The sequence below is a fragment of the Phyllobates terribilis genome, unplaced genomic scaffold (assembly GCF_046119375.1).
Source record: "Phyllobates terribilis strain yellow unplaced genomic scaffold, ASM4611937v1 Scaffold_2__4_contigs__length_985480577, whole genome shotgun sequence".
NCBI classification, from domain to species: Eukaryota; Metazoa; Chordata; class Amphibia; order Anura; family Dendrobatidae; genus Phyllobates; species Phyllobates terribilis.
Window position 1 is genome coordinate 15,719,420 of NW_027362762.1, and position 20,321 is coordinate 15,739,740.

The 20,321-nt window shown below is 61.8% G+C and overlaps 1 protein-coding gene across 4 annotated transcripts in view; it reads right to left on the reverse strand.

The window, feature by feature from the left end:
• Window positions 1–19,783, reverse strand: part of LOC141188915 (stromal interaction molecule 1-like) — a 35,973-nt gene extending 16,190 nt beyond the window's left edge. The window contains exons 1-8 of one of the 4 annotated variants that reach the window (XM_073661096.1): window positions 19,634–19,758; window positions 18,905–19,020; window positions 16,107–16,284; window positions 14,985–15,162; window positions 13,336–13,503; window positions 13,145–13,245; window positions 11,436–11,671; window positions 10,723–10,803 (exon numbers count right to left, since the gene is read on the reverse strand). In XM_073661096.1, the coding sequence (XP_073517197.1) occupies window positions 10,723–10,803; window positions 11,436–11,671; window positions 13,145–13,245; window positions 13,336–13,503; window positions 14,985–15,162; window positions 16,107–16,284; window positions 18,905–19,020; window positions 19,634–19,641 (1,066 nt within the window). In that variant the 5' untranslated portion in view covers window positions 19,642–19,758. Of the gene's footprint in view, window positions 1–10,722; window positions 10,804–11,435; window positions 11,672–13,144; window positions 13,504–14,984; window positions 15,163–16,106; window positions 16,285–18,904; window positions 19,021–19,633 lie in introns of all 4 variants that reach the window. The other 3 variants (XM_073661100.1, XM_073661098.1, XM_073661099.1) reach the window with 3 other exon arrangements.
• Between the last annotated feature and the right edge of the window lie 538 nt (window positions 19,784–20,321).

Consider the following 20,321-nt stretch of genomic DNA (forward strand, 5'->3'; position numbering starts at 1 on the left):
GCTCGCTCTGTCTGCAATAAACTTACCTACATTCATGGCCTTTTCATTACTAACAAACTTTCCTTCCTCGGCATCACCAAAACCTGGCTCACCCCCTCTGACACGGCCTCTCCTGCTGCACTTTCTTATGGGGTGACACCACCTTTCCCACACCCCTTCCCAGCTCCAGGGGCAAGCATGGTGGAGGAGTAGGTTTTCTCCTATCAGATAACTGCTCCTTCACCCAAATCACACTGCCACCCATTACTCTCCCCTCTTTTGAAGTGCACTCTGTGCAGATCTACTTCCCCTCCAACCTCCAACTGGCCGTCATTTACCGCCCCCCAGGAAAAGCCACCACCTTCTTAGACCACTTCACCACCAGGCTACTTCACTTCCTTTCCGCTGACATCCCCACTATCCTCATGGGTGACTTCAACATCCCCATTGATATTTCCCTCTCAGCTGCCTCTAAGCTTCTATTCCTCACTTCCTCCTTCGGCCTTACTCAATGGACTTCCGCAGCCACTCACAAAGACGGCCACACAGTGGACCTCATCTTCACCCGCCTCTGTTCCCTATCTAACCTCTCTACCTCAACTCTCCCCCTGTCTGACCACAACCTACTCACATTCTCTTCCCTCTCCTCTCCAGGGCAACAATCCCCCATCCACAAACTTGCACACCCTCGTAGAAATATCAAACACCTTGACCTACACTCACTCTCTGAATCCCTTTCTCCCTCTCACAGACATTAGTTCCTTACAAGATGCAGATGTTGCTGCCGCTTTATATAACACCACAACAGCTGCAGCTCCCGAATCGGTCACCCCCCTCACACATACCAAAGCTCGCACTCAACAGGCAACCCAGGCACATCAGCCTGACTTAAGAACTAAGACGGGCTTTCAGGGTTGCTGAGCGGAGTTGGAAAAGGTCCCACTCCAATGAGCACTTCATCGCATTCAAACAGTCCCTCTCACTACTTTCAAGTCCACACTCACTGCAGCAAAACAAACCATCTCATCTCCTCTCTGTCTCACAACCCTAAACACCTATTCAACACTTTCAATTCTCTCTTCCGTCCCCCAGCGCCTCCTCCCTCTCCACTCCTCTCAGCTGAAGACTTCAAGCAGAAGATTGACATCAGACAAAGCTTTGGCCTACAACCCCCACACAGCCCCTAACTACTCAGCCCCCCTCCTCCAAAACCAGCTTCTCCACCATCACGGCAGATCAACTTTCTGCTCTACTCTCAAGATCACATCTCACCACCTGTGCACTCGACCCGATCCCATCCCACCTCATCCCAACCCTAACCACTGGTGTCTTCCCCTCATGCTTTAAACATGCCTCAAATCACACCCATCCAAAAAAACTCCCTTGACCCATCCACTCTGTCTAGCTATCGCCCCATATCACTTCTCCCCTTTGCCTCAAAACTAAGGGAACAACATGTCCATTCTGAACTGTCCTCCTACCTCTCCTCCTGCTTTACGTATCTTTGACAGCATAAGTCTACTAAAATTGCCCTGGGTAAAGTCACCAACGACCTACTAACCGCCAAATCCAAGCGACCCTACTCTGTCCTCCTCCTCCTGGACCTGTCATCTGCCTTTGACACAGTGGACCATTCCCTCTTACTACAGACTCTCTCATCTCTCGGCATCACAGACTTGGCTCTATCTTGGATCTCCTCATACCTAACAGACCGGACACTCAGCGTCTCCCACTCACACACCACCTCCTCATCTCACCCCCTATCTGTCGGTGTACTCCAAGGCTCAGTTCTAGGACCCCTGCTCTTCTCCATCTACACCTTCGGCCTGGGACAGCTCATAGAGTCTCACGGCTTTCAGTATCACCTCTATGCTGATGACACACAGATCTACCTCTCTGGACCTGATATCTCCTCCCTACTAACCAGAATCCCACAATGTCTGTCCGCTATCTCATCCTTCTTCTCTGCTAGATTTCTAAAGCTTAACAAGGATAAAACTGAATTCATCATCTTTCCACCATCTCATTCATATCCCCCAACTGACCCATCAATCATAGTCAATGGCTGTCCACTCTCCCCAGTCCCACAAGCTCGCTGCCTCTGGGTAACCCTGGACTCTGATCTCTCCTTCAAACCACATATCCAAGCCCTTTCCACTTCCTGCCGACTCCAACTCAAAAATATCTCCCGGATCCGCACATTCCTCAGCAAAGACTCTGCAAAAACACTAGTGCACGCCCTCATCATCTCCCGCCTCGACTACTGCAACCTCCTGCTCTGTGGCCTCCCTTCCAACACTCTCGCACCTCTCCAATCCATCCTAAACTCTGCTGCCCGACTAATCCACCTGTCCCCCCGCTATTCCCCGGCCTCTCCTCTCTGTCAATCCCTTCAATGGCTCCCCATTGCCCGGAGACTCAAGACTCAGAGACCCTAACCATGACATACAAAGCCATCCACAACCTGTCCCTCCATACATCTGTGACCTAGTCTCCCTGTACTTACATGCACGCAACCTCCGATCCTCACAAGATCTCCTTCTCTACTCCCCTCTTATCTCCTCCTCCCACAATCGCATATAAGATTTCTCCCGTGCTTCCCCCCTACTCTGGAACTCTCTACCCCAACACATCAGACTCTCGCCGACCGTGGAAACCTTCAAAAGGAGCCTGAAGACCCACCTCTTCCGACAAGCCTACAACCTGTAGTAACCACCGCTCCACCACACCGCTGCACGACCAACTCTACCCTCACCTACTGTATCCTCACCCATCCCTTGTAGACTGTGAGCCCTCGCGGGCAGGGTCCTCGCTCCACCATACCGCTGCACGACCAGCTCTACCCTCACGTACTGTATCCTCACCCATCCCCTGTAGACTGTGAGCCCTCGCGGGCAGGGTCCTCGCTCCACCATACCGCTGCACGACCAGCTCTACCCTTACCTACTGTATCCTCACCCATCCCTTGTAGATTGTGAGCCCTCGCGGGCAGGGTCCTCGCTCCACCATACCGCTGCACGACCGGCTCTACCCTCACCTATCCCTTGTAGATTGTGAGCCCTCGCGGGCAGGGTCCTCGCTCCACCACACCGCTGCACGATCAGCTCTACCCTCACCTACTATGTATCCTCACCCATTCCTTGTAGACTGTGAGCCCTCGCGGGCAGGGTCCTCGTTCCACCATACCGCTGCACGACCAGCTCTACCCTCACCTACTGTATCCTCACCCATCCCTTGTAGATTGTGACCCTCACGGGCAGGGTCCTCGCTCCACCATACCGCTGCACGACCAGCTCTACCCTCACCTACTGTATCCTCACCCATCCCTTGTAGATTGTGACCCTCACGGGCAGGGTCCTCGCTCCACCATACCTCTGCACGACCAGCTCAACCCTCACCTACTGTATCCTCACCCATCACCTGTAGACTGTGAGCCCTCGCGGGCAGGGTCCTCTCTCCACCATACCGCTGCACGACCAGCTCTACCCTCACCTACTGTATCCTCACCCATCACCTGTAGATTGTGAGCCCTCGCGGGCAGGGTCCTCGCTCCACCATACCACTGTACGACCAGCTCTACCCTCACCCATCCCCTTTTGACTGAGTCCTCGCGGGCAGGGTCCTCGCTCCACCATACCGCTGCACGACCAGCTCTACCCTCACCTACTGTATCCTCACCCATCCCTCGAAGATTGTGAGCCCTCGGTGGCAGGGTCCTCGCTCCAAAAATACCGCTGCACGACCAGCTCTACCCTCACCTACTGTATCCTCACCCATCCCTTGTAGACTGTGAGCCCTCGCGGGCAGGGTCCTCGCTCCACCATACCTCTGCACGACCAGCTCTACCTTCACTTACTGTATCCTCACCCATCCCCTGTAGACTGTGAGCCCTCACGGGCAGGGTCCTCGCTCCTCCATACCGCTGTACGACCAGCTCTGCCCTCACCTACTGTATCCTCACCCATCCCCTGTAGATTGTGAGCCCTCGCGGGCAGGGTCCTCGCTCCACCATACCGCTGCACGACCAGCTCTGCCCTCACCTACTGTATCCTCACCCATCCCCTGTAGACTGTGAGCCCTCGCGGGCAGGGTCCTCGCTCCACCATACCGCTGCACGACCAGCTCTGCCCTCACCTACTGTATCCTCACCCATCCCCTGTAGATTGTGAGCCCTCGCGGGCAGGGTCCTCGCTCCACCATACCGCTGCACGACCAGCTCTACACTCACCTACTGTATCCTCACCCATCCCCTGTAGATTGTGAGCCCCCGCGGGCAGGGTCCTCGCTCCACCATACCGCTGCACGACCAGCTCTACCCTCACCTACTGTATCCTCACCCATCCCCTGTAGACTGTGAGTCCTCGCGGGCAGGGTCCTCACTCCACCATACCGCTGCACGACCAGCTCTACCCTCACCTACTGTATCCTCACCCATCCCTTGTAGATTGTGAGCCCTCGCGGGCAGGGTCCTCGCTCCACCATACCGCTGCACGACCAGCTCTACCCTCACCTACTGTATCCTCACCCATCCCCTGTAGACTGTGAGCCCTCGCGGGCAGGGTCCTCGCTCCACCATACCGCTGCACGACCAGCTCTACCCTCACCTACTGTATCCTCACCCATCCCTTGTAGATTGTGAGCCCTCGCGGGCAGGGTCCTCGCTCCACCATACCACTGCACGACCAGCTCTACCCTCATCTACTGTATCCTCACCCATCCCTCGTAGATTTTGAGCCCTAGCGGGCAGGGTCCTCGCTCCACCATACCGCTGCATGACCAGCTCTACCCTCACCCATCCCTCGTAGATTGTGAGCCCTCGCGGGCAGGGTCCTCGCTCCACCATACCGCTGCATGACCAGCTCTACCCTCACCTAATGTATCCTCACCCATCCCCTGTAGATTGTGAGCCCTCGCGGGCAGGGTCCTCGCTCCGCCATACCGCTGCACGACCAGCTCTACCCTCACCTACTGTATCCTCACTCATCCCTTGTAGACTGTGAGCCCTCGCGGGCAAGTTCCTCGCTCCACCATACCACTGCACGACCAGCTCTACCCTTACCTACTGTATCCTCACCCATCCCTTGTAGATTGTGAGCCCTCGCGGGCAGGGTCCTCGCTCCACCATACCTCTGCACGACCAGCTCAACCCTCACCTACTGTATCCTCACCCATCCCTTGTAGACTGTGAGCCCTCGCGGGCAGGGTCCTCGCTCCACCATACCGCTGCACGACCAGCTCTACCCTCACCTACTGTATCCTCACGCATCCCCTGTAGACTGTGAGCCCTCACGGGCAGGGTCCTCCTCGCCCCACCATACCGCTGTACGACCAGCTCTACCCTCACCTCCTGTATCCTCACCCATCCCTTGTAGATTGTGAGCCCTCGCGGGCAGGGTCCTCGCTCCACCATACCACTGTACGACCAGCTCTCCCCTCACCTACTGTATCCTCACCGATCCCTCGTAGACTGTGAGCCCTCACAGGCAGGGTACTCGCCCCACCATACCGCTGCACGACCAGCTCTACCCTCACCTACTGTATCCTCACCCATCCCTTGTAGATTGTGACCCTCACGGGCAGGGTCCTCGCTCCACCATACCTCTGCACGACCAGCTCAACCCTCACCTACTGTATCCTCACCCATCACCTGTAGACTGTGAGCCCTCGCGGGCAGGGTCCTCTCTCCACCATACCGCTGCACGACCAGCTCTACCCTCACCTACTGTATCCTCACCCATCACCTGTAGATTGTGAGCCCTCGCGGGCAGGGTCCTCGCTCCACCATACCACTGTACGACCAGCTCTACCCTCACCCATCCCCTTTTGACTGAGTCCTCGCGGGCAGGGTCCTCGCTCCACCATACCGCTGCAGGACCAGCTCTACCCTCACCTATTGTATCCTCACCCATCCCTCGAAGATTGTGAGCCCTCGGTGGCAGGGTCCTCGCTCCAAAAATACCGCTGCACGACCAGCTCTACCCTCACCTACTGTATCCTCACCCATCCCTTGTAGACTGTGAGCCCTCGCGGGCAGGGTCCTCGCTCCACCATACCGCTGCACGACCAGCTCTACCCTCACCTACTGTATCCTCACCCATCCCCTGTAGATTGTGAGCCCTCGCGGGCAGGGTCCTCGCTCCACCATACCGCTGCACGACCAGCTCTACCCTCCCCTACTGTATCCTCACCCATTCCCTGTAGACTGTGAGCCCTCACGGGCAGGGTCCTCCTCGCCCCACCATACCGCTGCACGACCAGCTCTACCCTCACCTACTGTATCCTCACCCATCCCCTGTAGACTGTGAGTCCTCACGGGCAGGGTCCTCGCTCCACCATACCGCTGTACGACCAGCTCTGCCCTCACCTACTGTATCCTCACCCATCCCCTGTAGATTGTGAGCCCTCGCGGGCAGGGTCCTCGCTCCACCATACCGCTGCACGACCAGCTCTGCCCTCACCTACTGTATCCTCACCCATCCCCTGTAGACTGTGAGCCCTCGCGGGCAGGGTCCTCGCTCCACCATACCGCTGCACGACCAGCTCTACCCTCACCTACTGTATCCTCACCCATCCCCTGTAGACTGTGAGTCCTCGCTCCACCATACCGCTGCACGACCAGCTCTACCCTCACCTACTGTATCCTCACCCATCCCCTGTAGATTGTGAGCCCCCGCGGGCAGGGTCCTCGCTCCACCATACCGCTGCACGACCAGCTCTACCCTCACCTACTGTATCCTCACCCATCCCCTGTAGACTGTGAGTCCTCGCGGGCAGGGTCCTCACTCCACCATACCGCTGCACGACCAGCTCTACCCTCACCTACTGTATCCTCACCCATCCCTTGTAGATTGTGAGCCCTCGCGGGCAGGGTCCTCGCTCCACCATACCGCTGCACGACCAGCTCTACCCTCACCTACTGTATCCTCACCCATCCCCTGTAGACTGTGAGCCCTCGCGGGCAGGGTCCTCGCTCCACCATACCGCTGCACGACCAGCTCTACCCTCACCTACTGTATCCTCACCCATCCCTTGTAGATTGTGAGCCCTCGCGGGCAGGGTCCTCGCTCCACCATACCACTGCACGACCAGCTCTACCCTCATCTACTGTATCCTCACCCATCCCTCGTAGATTGTGAGCCCTCGCGGGCAGGGTCCTCGCTCCACCATACCGCTGCACGACCAGCTCTACCCTCACCTACTGTATCCTCACTCATCCCTTGTAGACTGTGAGCCCTCGCGGGCAAGTTCCTCGCTCCACCATACCACTGCACGACCAGCTCTACCCTTACCTACTGTATCCTCACCCATCCCTTGTAGATTGTGAGCCCTCGCGGGCAGGGTCCTCGCTCCACCATACCTCTGCACGACCAGCTCAACCCTCACCTACTGTATCCTCACCCATCCCCTGTAGATTGTGAGCCCTCGCGGGCAGGGTCCTCGCTCCACCATACCTCTGCACGACCAGCTCTACCCTCACCTACTGTATCCTCACCCATCCCTTGTAGATTGTGAGCCCTCGCGGGCAGGGTCCTCGCTCCACCATACCGCTGCACGACCAGCTCTACCCTCACCTACTGTATCCTCACCCATCCCCTGTAGACTGTGAGCCCTCACGGGCAGGGTCCTCCTCGCCCCACCATACCGCTGTACGACCAGCTCTACCCTCACCTCCTGTATCCTCACCCATCCCTTGTAGATTGTGAGCCCTCGCGGGCAGGGTCCTCGCTCCACCATACCACTGTACGACCAGCTCTCCCCTCACCTACTGTATCCTCACCGATCCCTCGTAGACTGTGAGCCCTCACAGGCAGGGTCCTCGCCCCACCATACCGCTGCACGACCAGCTCTACCCTCACCTACTGTATCCTCACCCATCCCTCGTAGATTGTGAGCCCTCGCGGGCAGGGTCCTCGCTCCACCATACCGCTGCATGACCAGCTCTACCCTCACCTAATGTATCCTCACCCATCCCCTGTAGATTGTGAGCCCTCGCGGGCAAGTTCCTCGCACCACCATACCACTGCACGACCAGCTCTACCCCCACCTACTGTATCCTCACCCATCCCCTGTAGATTGTGAGCCCTCGCGGGCAGGGTCCTCGCTCCACCATACCGCTGCACGACCAGCTCTACCCTCACCTACTGTATCCTCACCCATCCCCTGTAGATTGTGAGCCCTCGCGGGCAAGTTCCTCGCTCCACCATACCGCTGCACGACCAGCTCTACCCCCACCTACTGTATCCTCACCCATCCCCTGTAGATTGTGAGCCCTCGCGGGCAGGGTCCTCGCTCCACCATACCACTGCACGACCAGCTCTACCCTCACCTACTGTATCCTCGCCCATCCCCTGTAGATTGTGAGCCCTCGCGGGCAGGGTCCTCGCTCCACCATACCGCTGCACGACCAGCTCTACCCTCACCTACTGTATCCTTACCCATCCCCTGTAGACTGTGAGCCCTCGCGGGCAGGGTCCTCGCTCCACCATACCGCTGCACGACCAGCTCTACCCTCACCTCCTGTATCCTCACCCATCCCTTGTAGATTGTGAGCCCTCGCGGGCAGGGTCCTCGCTCGACCATACCACTGTACGACCAGCTCTCCCCTCACCTACTGTATCCTCACCGATCCCTCGTAGACTGTGAGCCCTCGCGGGCAGGGTCCTCGCCCCACCATACCGCTGCACGACCAGCTCTACCCTCACCTACTGTATCCTCACCCATCCCTCGTAGATTGTGAGCCCTCGCGGGCAGGGTCCTCGCTCCACCATACCGCTGCATGACCAGCTCTACCCTCACCTAATGTATCCTCACCCATCCCTCGTAGATTGTGAGCCCTCGCGGGCAGGGTCCTCGCTCCACCATACCGCTGCATGACCAGCTCTACCCTCACCTAATGTATCCTCACCCATCCCCTGTAGATTGTGAGCCCTCGCGGGCAAGTTCCTCGCTCCACCATACCACTGCACGACCAGCTCTACCCCCACCTACTGTATCCTCACCCATCCCCTGTAGATTGTGAGCCCTCGCGGGCAGGGTCCTCACTCCACCATACCACTGCACGACCAGCTCTACCCTCACCTACTGTATCCTCACCCATCCCCTGTAGATTGTGAGCCCCCGCGGGCAGGGTCCTCGCTCCACCATACCACTGTACGACCAGCTCTCCCTTCACCTACTGTATCCTCACCGATCCCTCGTAGACTGTGAGCCCTCACAGGCAGGGTCCTCGCCCCACCATACCGCTGCACGACCAGCTCTACCCTCACCTACTGTATCCTCACCCATCCCTCGTAGATTGTGAGCCCTCGCGGGCAGGGTCCTCGCTCCAGCATACCGCTGCATGACCAGCTCTACCCTCACCTAATGTATCCTCACCCATCCCCTGTAGATTGTGAGCCCCCGCGGGCAAGTTCCTCGCTCCACCATACCACTGCACGACCAGCTCTACCCCCACCTACTGTATCCTCACCCATCCCCTGTAGATTGTGAGCCCTCGCGGGCAGGGTCCTCACTCCACCATACCACTGCACGACCAGCTCTACCCTCACCTACTGTATCCTCGCCCATCCCTTGTAGATTGTGAGCCCTCGCGGGCAGGGTCCTCGCTCCACCATACCGCTGCACGACCAGCTCTACCCTCACCTACTGTATCCTCACCCATCCCTTGTAGACTGTGAGCCCTTGCGGGCAGGGTCCTCGCTCCACCATACCGCTGCACAACCAGCTCTACCCTCACCTACTGTATCCTCACCCATCCCTCGTAGACTGTGAGCCCTCGCGGGCAGGGTCCTCGCTCCACCATACCGCTGCACGATCAGCTCTACCCTCACCTACTGTATCCTCACCCATCCCCTGTAGATTGTGAGCCCTCGCGGGCAGGGTCCTCGCTCCACCATACCGCTGCACGACCAGCTCTACCCTCACCTACTGTATCCTCACCCATCCCCTGTAGACTGTGAGCCCTCACGGGCAGGGTCCTCGCTCCACCATACCGCTGCACGACCAGCTCTACCCTCACCTACTGTATCCTCACCCATCCCCTGTAGATTGTGAGCCCTCGCGGGCAGGGTCCTCGCTCCACCATACCGCTGCACGACCAGCTCTACCCTCACCTACTGTATCCTCACCCATCCCTTGTAGACTGTGAGCCCTCGCGGGCAGGGTCCTCTCTCCACCATACCGCTGCACGACCAGCTCTACCCTCACCTACTGTAGCCTCACCCTTCCCTTGTAGACTGTGAGCCCTCGCGGGCAGGGTCCTCGCTCCACCATACCGCTGCACGACCAGCTCTACCCTCACCCATCCCTTGTAGACTGTGAGCCCTCGCGGGCAGGGTCCTCGCTCCACCATACCGCTGCACGACCAGCTCTACCCTCACCTACTGTATCCTCACCGATCCCTCGTAGACTGAGTCCTCGCGGGCAGGGTCCTCGCTCCTCCTGGACCAGTCGCTGACTGTTTTTATTATGTATACCCTAATAATAATACATTGTGTGATAGGAGATTAGATTGTGCGCTCCGGGGTCAGGGATGATGGCAGTACTGATAAACTATGTGATAGGTTATATTGTGAGTTCCTGGTCTGGTTGGACCCCCATGTGACGGTTGGATTGTGGCAGGGCCTGAGGTCAGCAGTGGGCAGCCCATGCCCCTCCCCCGCTGTGCCCGCTGTTAGATGCCCGTGCACATTCGCAGCAGGAAAGTGATGGGTTACAGGAGAGATACGAGAACATGGACCAAACCAGAGAACTTCCAGAGGGCAGAATCCTCCGAGCCGGTGGACGGGCGCTCGCTGTACCGGCGACCCATGAGCCAGGCGGCGTCTGTCCCAACCGGGAGAGAAATGTTTCAGTGAGGGAGATACCGGGCGACGCGACCACCTCTGCCACCGCGTCACACCGGGCAGGACACCAGTCATCAGCCCCTGCTAGGTGTCACTGGATGCAAATGTCACCTCTGCTGCCTGCAGTGCGCCCCTCCTCCGCCTCACACCCCTCCTCCTCCGGCCCACGGTGCCCCCTCCTCCGCTTCACACCCCTCCTCTGTCCCATACCCCCCTGTGCTGCACCTCTCCTGCTCACCCTTCCCCCTTCATCCAGCACCCTTCCCCCACTCTGCCCCTCCTCCATCCCGCACCCCTCCCCACCTTGCCCCTCCTTCTCCGTTCTGCGCCCCTCCCCCACTTTGCCCCTCCTTCGTTCTCCTCCCCTCCTTCTCTGTTCCCGCCCCTCCCCCGTTTCCCACCCCTCCTTCTCCGTTTCCCACCCTTCCCCCACTCTGCCCCTCCTTCTCCGTTCCTCGCCCCTCCCCCACTCTGCCCCTCCTTCTCCGTTCCTCGCCCCTCCCCCACTCTGCCCCTCCTTCTCCGTTTGCCGCCCCTCCACCACTCTGCCCTGCGCCCCTCCCCCACTCTGCTCCTCCTCCTCCGTCCCGTGCCCCTCCCCCACACACTTACACTGCATGCTCAGCGGAGACACGAGCTCCTCGTCCAGGTCATCCATGTCGTCCGTCATGATGAAGGGGGCGGGGGCAGGCCGGGCTCCGCCCATCAGGCTGGGGTCGATGTTCAGCGAGGTCATCAGGATGAGCAGCCCGGGATTATTAACAATCTGGAAGCCGCAGAGCATCTCAATCTGCTGCCAGCGGTGCAGCCGCTCCCGTAAGGCTGCTGTCACCTCACTGAGGGCCTGCCTGCGGGGGGCGCCAGACGTCAGCCACATGGAAGACCACCATAACACGGAGCCCCCCAATATACAGAAGACATCCCCAAATACAGTCCCACCGCCGACAGCAGCCCCTGCTGCGTACACCCGGAGGAGGGGGGAAAGGGCAGGGAGGCGAGGGCGCGGAACCCGGAGGAGGGGGGAAGGGGCAGGCGAGGGCGCAGAGCCCGGGGGAAGGGGCAGGCGAGGGCGCAGAGCCTGGGGGAAGGGGCAGGCGAGGGCGCAGAGCCCGGGGGAAGGGGCAGGCGAGGGCGCAGAGCCCGGGGGAAGGGGCAGGCGAGGGAGCAGAGCCCGGGGGAAGGGGCAGGCGAGGGAGCAGAGCCCGGGGGAAGGGGCAGGCGAGGGAGCAGAGCCCGGGGGAAGGGGCAGGCGAGGGAGCAGAGCCCGGGGGAAGGGGCAGGCGAGGGCGCAGAGCCCGGGGGAAGGGGCAGGCGAGGGCGCAGAGCCCGGGGGAAGGGGCAGGCGAGGGCGCAGAGCCCGGGGGAAGGGGCAGGCGAGGGCGCAGAGCCCGGGGGAAGGGGCAGGCGAGGGCGCAGAGCCCGGGGGAAGGGGCAGGCGAGGGCGCAGAGCCCGGGGGAAGGGGCAGGCGAGGGCGCAGAGCCCGGGGGAAGAGGCAGGCGAGGGAGCAGAGCCCGGGGGAAGGGGCAGGCGAGGGCGCAGAGCCCGGGGGAAGGGGCAGGCGAGGGCGCAGAGCCCGGGGGAAGGGGCAGGCGAGGGCGCAGAGCCCGGGGGAAGGGGCAGGCGAGGGCGCAGAGCCCGGGGGAAGGGGCAGGCGAGGGAGCAGAGCCCGGGGGAAGGGGCAGGCGAGGGCGCAGAGCCCGGGGGAAGGGGCAGGCGAGGGCGCAGAGCCCGGGGGAAGGGGCAGGCGAGGGCGCAGAGCCCGGGGGAAGGGGCAGGCGAGGGAGCAGAGCCCGGGGGAAGGGGCAGGCGAGGGCGCAGAGCCCGGGGGAAGGGGCAGGCGAGGGCGCAGAGCCCGGGGGAAGGGGCAGGCGAGGGAGCAGAGCCCGGGGGAAGGGGCAGGCGAGGGAGCAGAGCCCGGGGGAAGGGGCAGGCGAGGGAGCAGAGCCCGGAGGAGGGGGGGAAGGGGCAGCCGAGGGCGCGGAACCCGGAGGAGAGGGGAAGGGGCAGCCGAGGGCGCGGAACCCGGAGGAGAGGGGAAGGGGCAGCCGAGGGCGCGGAACCCGGAGGAGAGGGGAAGGGGCAGCCGAGGGCGCGGAACCCGGAGGAGGGGGGAAGGGGCAGCCGAGGGCGCAGAGCCCGGGGGAAGGGGCAGCCGAGGGCGCAGAGCCCGGGGGAAGGGGCAGCCGAGGGCGCAGAGCCCGGGGGAAGGGGCAGGCGAGGGCGCGGAACCCGGAGGAGGGGGGAAGGGGGAGGGGGGAAGGGGCAGCCGAGGGCGTGGAGCAGATGAGGGCGCGGGGCCGGGCACCTTTGTTAGGCTTACTTTGCGGTCAGGATCTTGTGGTCCACGTCATCCAGCGATGAGGAGTGCGCCACATGGAACGTCCCGAATAACGTGTTCCTCTTCTTCTTTATCTTCTCTGCCTGATCGGAAACCAAAGAGAAGGTGAAGGAGGTGGAGAGGGGCTGGAGGGTGGCTGGAGGGCGCAGCAGCAGGGACCCCCGGACCCTCACCCCTTCCTTGGCCAGCATCAGCTGCTTCTCGGCGTTCTGCTTCTTGATGTTGTAGTACTGCACCTCCACCTCGTGCGTCAGCTGCAGCCATTTCTGGAGAGATTCGGGGGCCGACCAGTTACTGTGAGATTCCAGCTCTTTCTCCGCGTTCTTCAGAGCCATCCGCACCTGCCGGGGGCAAACAGGCCACGTCAGGGGGCAACAAGGCAAAGGAGGGGCACAGGGAACACAGAAAACCTGCCTTGTGCCCTGAACACTGACAAGCGGGTGACATCAGAGCACTGGTAATACGGGGTAATGCCCTGAACCCTGGGATACACGGGGGTGACTCGGGGGTCTTCTCCAGGGCACTGGTAATACGGGGTAATGCCCTGAACCCTGGGATACACGGGGGTGACTCGGGGGTCTTCTCCAGGGCACTGGTAATACGGGGTAATGCCCTGAACCCTGGGATACACGGGGGTGACTCGGGGGTCTTCTCCAGGGCACTGGTAATACGGGGTAATGCCCTGAACCCTGGGATACACGGGGGTGACTCGGGGGTCTTCTCCAGGGCACTGGTAATACGGGGTAATGCCCTGAACCCTGGGATACACGGGGGTGACTCGGGGTCTTCTCCAGGGCACTGGTAATACGGGGTAATGCCCTGAACCCTGGGATACACGGGGGTGACTCGGGGTCTTCTCCAGGGCACTGGTAATACGGGGTAATGCCCTGAACCCTGGGATACGGGGATGACTAGGGGGTCTTCTCCAGGGCACTGGTAATACGGGGTAATGCCCTGAACCCTGGGATACACGGGGATGACTCGGGGTCTTCTCCAGGGCACTGGTAATACGGGGTAATGCCCTGAACCCTGGGATACACGGGGGTGACTCGGGGGTCTTCTCTAGGGCACTGGTAATACGGGGTAATGCCCTGAACCCTGGGATACACGGGGATGACTCGGGGGTCTTCTCCAGGGCACTGGTAATACGGGGTAATGCCCTGAACCCTGGGATACACGGGGGTGACTCGGGGTCTTCTCCAGGGCACTGGTAATACGGGGTAATGCCCTGAACCCTGGGATACACGGGGGTGACTCGGGGGTCTTCTCCAGGGCACTGGTAATACGGGGTAATGCCCTGAACCCTGGGATACACGGGGGTGACTCGGGGGTCTTCTCCAGGGCACTGGTAATACGAGGAAATGCCCTGAACCCTGGGATACACGGGGGTGACTCGGGGGTCTTCTCCAGGGCACTGGTAATACGGGGTAATGCCCTGAACCCTGGGATACACGGGGGTGACTTGGGGTCTTCTCCAGGGCACTGGTAATACGGGGTAATGCCCTGAACCCTGGGATACACGGGGATGACTCGGGGGTCTTCTCCAGGGCACTGGTAATACGGGGTAATGCCCTGAACCCTGGGATACACGGGGATGACTCGGGGGTCTTCTCCAGGGCACTGGTAATACGAGGAAATGCCCTGAACCCTGGGATACACGGGGGTGACTCGGGGGTCTTCTCCAGGGCACTGGTAATACGGGGTAATGCCCTGAACCCTGGGATACACGGGGATGACTCGGGGGTCTTCTCCAGGGCACTGGTAATACGGGGTAATTCCCTGAACCCTGGGATACACAGGGGTGACTCGGGGGTCTTCTCACCTGCTCCAGCTCCTGCTCGGCGTACTTCTGCCGGCTCAGCTCGTTCTCTGTCCCCTCCCGCAGCTCTCGCAGCCGCTGCGCCTCCTGTTTGGCCAGACTGATCTCATTCTGCAGCTTCTTCTCGAGGTGAACCTTCTCCACCTCCACCGTGCGGTGCTCCTCCTGCGCCTTCTGCAGCCTGGAGAGGACGGGAGTGTTACAGGGAGGCAGCGGGCACGGGGGGCAAAAGGCGGCACGTGGGGGCAGCACAGGGAATAGTCATCACCAAGCAGGACGCTGAGCCCTGACACCGGGGACAAGCCCAGAGGGTCGTGGTGCCGGATGTGACCGTTCATCCTATGGAGGCCATGGAGAGTCCTGCCAGCGTACTGCTCTGTGCTCACCACTAGAGGTCGCTGAGGCAGCAGGACGCAGCATTCCTGTGATGTGAGGGGGGCCGCCCTGAGGGTCTCCTGGGGAGGGGGGGGGGGGATGTCCTGCATGGCTGAGTCACCACTGCTTAAAGGGGAAGCACATCGGAGCCCCCTGTGCTCCAATGTTTCACAGGTGCCCGGGGGTCCCAGTGGGAACGTGAGGCCTCGGGGTAAACCAGGGATGATGGGAGTCGTACTGATTAGTCAGAGTCCTGCATGAGCCCCTCTATAGATGATGGGGGTGACACCTTTGAGGGGGACACAAGAGTGAAGAGCCCCCGCTGCCGCCAGCAATGTCGGGGTCTGGGGGCTCCAGCTGCACTCTGTGTATTACAGCCCCCATCATCCCGTCTGTAAGGCGCTGCCTGGTGTCGCCCTGCACAGCGGATACAGTATATACAGCAGAAGAGCTGACAATCTACGGGGGGCGCAGCGAGGACGAGAGCGCAGAGCGGCCTAAATATAGCAGCCGCCGGCTCCAGACTGTGTATACACAGGAGGCCGCACTCCGCTCAGCGGCATCTGACCCGGGGTCACCGGGTATTTACACAGCGATATATATATAGAGCGCGGCTGTATACACCGAGGAACCAGGGGCTCCACTGACGGGCGGGCAGGCGGCGGAGGGGTAACCAGGCCTGTACAGAAGGAGGAGACAACCAGTCCTGGGGAGGGACCCGGCGGCCCCCCCCTGCAGAGCGTCACCCACCTCTCCTGCAGGTCGTGCAGGCTCTGCTCGGCCCGGTGAAGCCCCTCCAGGTCCTTCATCATCTTCTTCATGTGATCCTTGGAGTAGCGGTTCTGGATGTAGGCGAACCAGCAGCCCCCGACCCCGATGACGATGGAGACCACCAGCATGAAGTCCTTCAGGTGGTTGTGACGGGTCACTGCGGGGGAGGAGACGGGTGTGAGCGGCCCACCCATGTGATCAGTAACGAGGCCCCCCCACCCCCACCCCGTGTGCGGATCTGCCTCCTCCATCACCCTCCAGTGACCTCAACTAGTGAACTCCACCTCTCAGGCAGCTGCAGGCTCGTGGGACATGCTGGGGGTTGTAGTGTTGCTGGATGTTAGAGACCCCCGGTCACGTCCTCCTCTCTGGGCAGTGTATGGCTAATAAGCCCATCCTCCTCCGCATTCCCCTCCCCCGCCCTGTACAGTAGGAGCGGACCCCGGTGTAACTGCGGAGACCACGTCCTCATCCAGAGCAACGCGGGGGGACACGGGCAGCAGCACAGCGGGACCCCGCACACAGGACCCCCCCACACACAGGACCACCCCGGAGAAGCCCACCGACATTACCCAGAGTGCACCTGCCGCCCCCCTGTGCTATGCAGCACGTAACCTGCGGAGAGGAAGCCGCGCAGCCGAGCGGAGCAGGATCTGCCGCCTCGCCTGGTCCCCCGGGGGCTGCGCTTCCTCCCATTATGTAGCGCTGGCCGCGGCCCCCCGCTCACATTGTGAGAAATTATAAATGAAACGGCCTAAAAATAATCCGGTGTTTACAGCGAGCGAGAAAACACGTCAGGAGTGTCAGCTCTGCCCCACAAAGACCGCCGCCGGCCGCGCGGCCAAGAGCGGGCCAAACATCAGGCAACATGGGGTCTGTCCGAGCCTGGAAAAGCTAGGTGACCCGCTTCCCTGCAAACCCCCCCCCAGGGGTGACCTGCTTCCCTGCAAACCCCCCCCCCCAGGGGTGACCTGCTTCCCTACAAACCCCCCCCCCAGGGGTGACCTGCTTCCCAGCAACCCCACCCCTAGGGGTGACCTGCTTCCCTGCAAACCCCTCCCAGGGGTGACCTGCTTCCCAGCAACCCCACCCCTAGGGGTGACCTGCTTCCCTGCAAACCCCCCCCCTAGGGGTGACCTGCTTCCCTACAAACCCCCCCCAGGGGGGACCTGCTTCCCTGCAAACCCCCCCCCCCCCCCCAGGGGTGACCTGCTTCCCTACAAACCCCCCCCCAGGGGTGACCTGCTTCCCTGCAAACCCCCCCCCCCCCAGGGGTGACCTGCTTCCCTGCAAACCCCCCCCCCCCCCAGGGGTGACCTGCTTCCCTGCAAACCCCCCCCCCCAGGGGTGACCTGCTTCCCTGCAAACCACCCCCCAGGGGTGACCTGCTTCCCTGCAAACCGCCCCCCAGGGGTGACCTGCTTCCCTGCAAACCCCCCCCCAGGGGTGACCTGCTTCCCAGCAGAGCCTAGAGGAGAGCGCCACCGGGGGGAGCAGAGCCTAGAGGAGAGCGCCACCGGGGGGAGCAGAGCCTAGAGGAGAGCGCCACCGGGGGGAGCAGAGCCTAGAGGAGAGCGCCACCGGGGGGAGCAGAGCCTAGAGGAGAGCGCCACCGGGGGGAGCAGAGCCTAGAGGAGAGCGCCACCGGGGGGAGCAGAGCCTAGAGGAGAGCGCCACCGGGGGGGAGCAGAGCCTAGAGGAGAGCGCCACCGGGGGGGAGCAGAGCCTAGAGGAGAGCGCCACCAGGGGGGAGCAGAGTCTAGAGGAGAGCGCCACCAGGGGGGAGCAGAGTCTAGAGGAGAGCGCCACCAGGGGGGAGCAGAGTCTAGAGGAGAGCGCCACCGGGGGGGAGCAGAGTCTAGAGGAGAGCGCCACCGGGGGGAGCAGAGTCTAGAGGAGAGCGCCACCGGGGGAGCAGAGTCTAGAGGAGAGCGCCACCGGGGGGAGCAGAGTCTAGAGGAGAGCGCCACCGGGGGGAGCAGAGTCTAGAGGAGAGCGCCACTGGGGGGAGCAGAGTCTAGAGGAGAGCGCCACCGGGGGGAGCAAAGTCTAGAGGAGAGCGCCACCGGGGGGAGCAAAGTCTAGAGGAGAGCGCCACCGGGGGGAGCAGAGTCTACAGAGAGTGCCGCTAGGGGGGGGTCAGAGCGCACTACACAACTTTTCCATTAACAGAGAGATTCTACTCAGCTGTTAATGGGAAAGCTGCGTGCAGATTACAGCTCTGGAGTCACCACCCACCGATCCCAGACTCCTATGGATAAAACACAGCACGGCCCTCGGGATCACTGCACCCAGAAGGCCCCCACCCCAGCCCCCTCCCAGGTTATCACCCTGGGGTCACCGACCTCTGCAGGAGATAAATCATTGTCACTGAAGCAAACAGAGGAAGTGAGTGACCGACAGTAATGGCCGCTGGGGTCACAGGTGTGGGGGGGGTCCGCTCCATCGAGAGCCCCAGAGATGTAATTACAGGGGCCCCCAGACCGCAGCTTCAGGGGCAGGACCCCCACCTCACCCAAAGCCTCCAGGACAGCCCCATTATCATTGCATATAGCGCCATCATCTGTCCCAATTGGGGCTCACGATCTACATTCCTCGTCTATGGACGGTGGGAGGAAAGCGGAGACCCAAGAAACACGGGGAGAAGGTACAGACATGACGACCCGGGAGCGCTCCCAGCACAGGACGCACCGGCCATGTGACCGCCATAATGGCGCCTGCCGCGCTGTCCGCCATCCTTCCCATCAGTGGAGAACAGCGGACCCCCGGTTACTCACACAGAGGGGGTCCGAACAGCACGGTGTCCAGAGCCTTCAGCTGCAGCTTCTGGCGGTGGCTGCGGTCAGTCATCTTCAGCAGCGTGCCCGTCATGGTCGCATTCGCCACCGCTAACCTGAGACACAGAAATGGAGACAGTCAGTGAGGAGGACGGAGCTGGGAATGTGGCAGAGCTCACGTCGTCATGGAGACCGGACGGTAACTATCCCGTTACCACGGACACCGCGCAGCACCAGGCACCGCACCCGGCTCCGCTGCTCCGCATGGTGGATAATCACCGTCTGCTATCAATAAACAGCAGTAATTACTGACGCGAGGAGGCGGCGGAGGGGGCAGGGGCCGCGAGGAGGCCGGCAGGGGGCAAGGGCCGCGAGGTGGGCGGCGGAGGGCAGGGGCCGCGAGGAGGGCGGCGGAGGGCAGGGGCCGCGAGGAGGGCGGCGGAGGGCAGGGGCCGCGAGGAGGGCGGCGGAGGGCAGGGGCCGAACCACTGGGATGGTGGACGGGGGGCTGTGCTGTGCACACTCTGGTATGAAGGAGCCTGGGGAGACCAGAGCGGTCTCGGCCTCACCCCCGTGTGGACGATCAGCTGCCGTAAGATCCTCGCAGATCCCAGGATCCTCCACAGGAAGATTCCTTATTCCTGGGATCCCTGAGGGGTAATCGCTCCCATGGAGAGGTCAAGGTCCGGCAGACGCTGAATACAGTAGACGAGATAGCGGACCACCTACCGCGGCATATCCGTCCCGCTCAGCTGCAGCTTCCGGAACGTCTCCTCGTACTGGGGAAGCTCCACGTAGGTGATCAACCACTGCACCACCTCCTCCACCGTCCAGTTATACACTGAGGAGAGAGGATGAGGAGAGAGGATGAGGAGAGAGGATGAGGAGAGAGGATGAGGAGAGAGGATGAGGAGAGAGGAGGAGGAGAGAGGATGAGGAGAGAGGAGGAGGAGGAGGAGGAGGAGGGGGGCATGGAGAAGGGGGGCACGGAGGAGGAGGGGGGCACGGAGGAGGAGGAGGAGGGGGGCACGGAGGAGGAGGAGGAGGGGGGCACGGAGGAGGAGGAGGGGGGCACGGAGGAGGAGGAGGAGGAGGGGGGCACGGAGGAGGAGGAGGGGGGCACGGAGGAGGAGGAGGGGGGCACGGAGGAGGAGGAGGGGGGCACGGAGGAGGAGGAGGGGGGCACGGAGGAGGAGGAGGGGGGCACGGAGGAGGAGGAGGGGGGCACGGAGGAGGAGGAGGAGGAGGGGGGCACGGAGGAGGGGGGCACGGAGGAGGAGGAGGGGGGCACGGAGGAGGAGGAGGGGGGCACGGAGGAGAGAGGATGAGGAGAGAGGAGGAGGGGGGCACGGAGGGAGGAGGAGGAGGAGGGGGGCACGGAGGAGGAGGAGGAGGAGGGGGGCACGGGGGAGGAGGA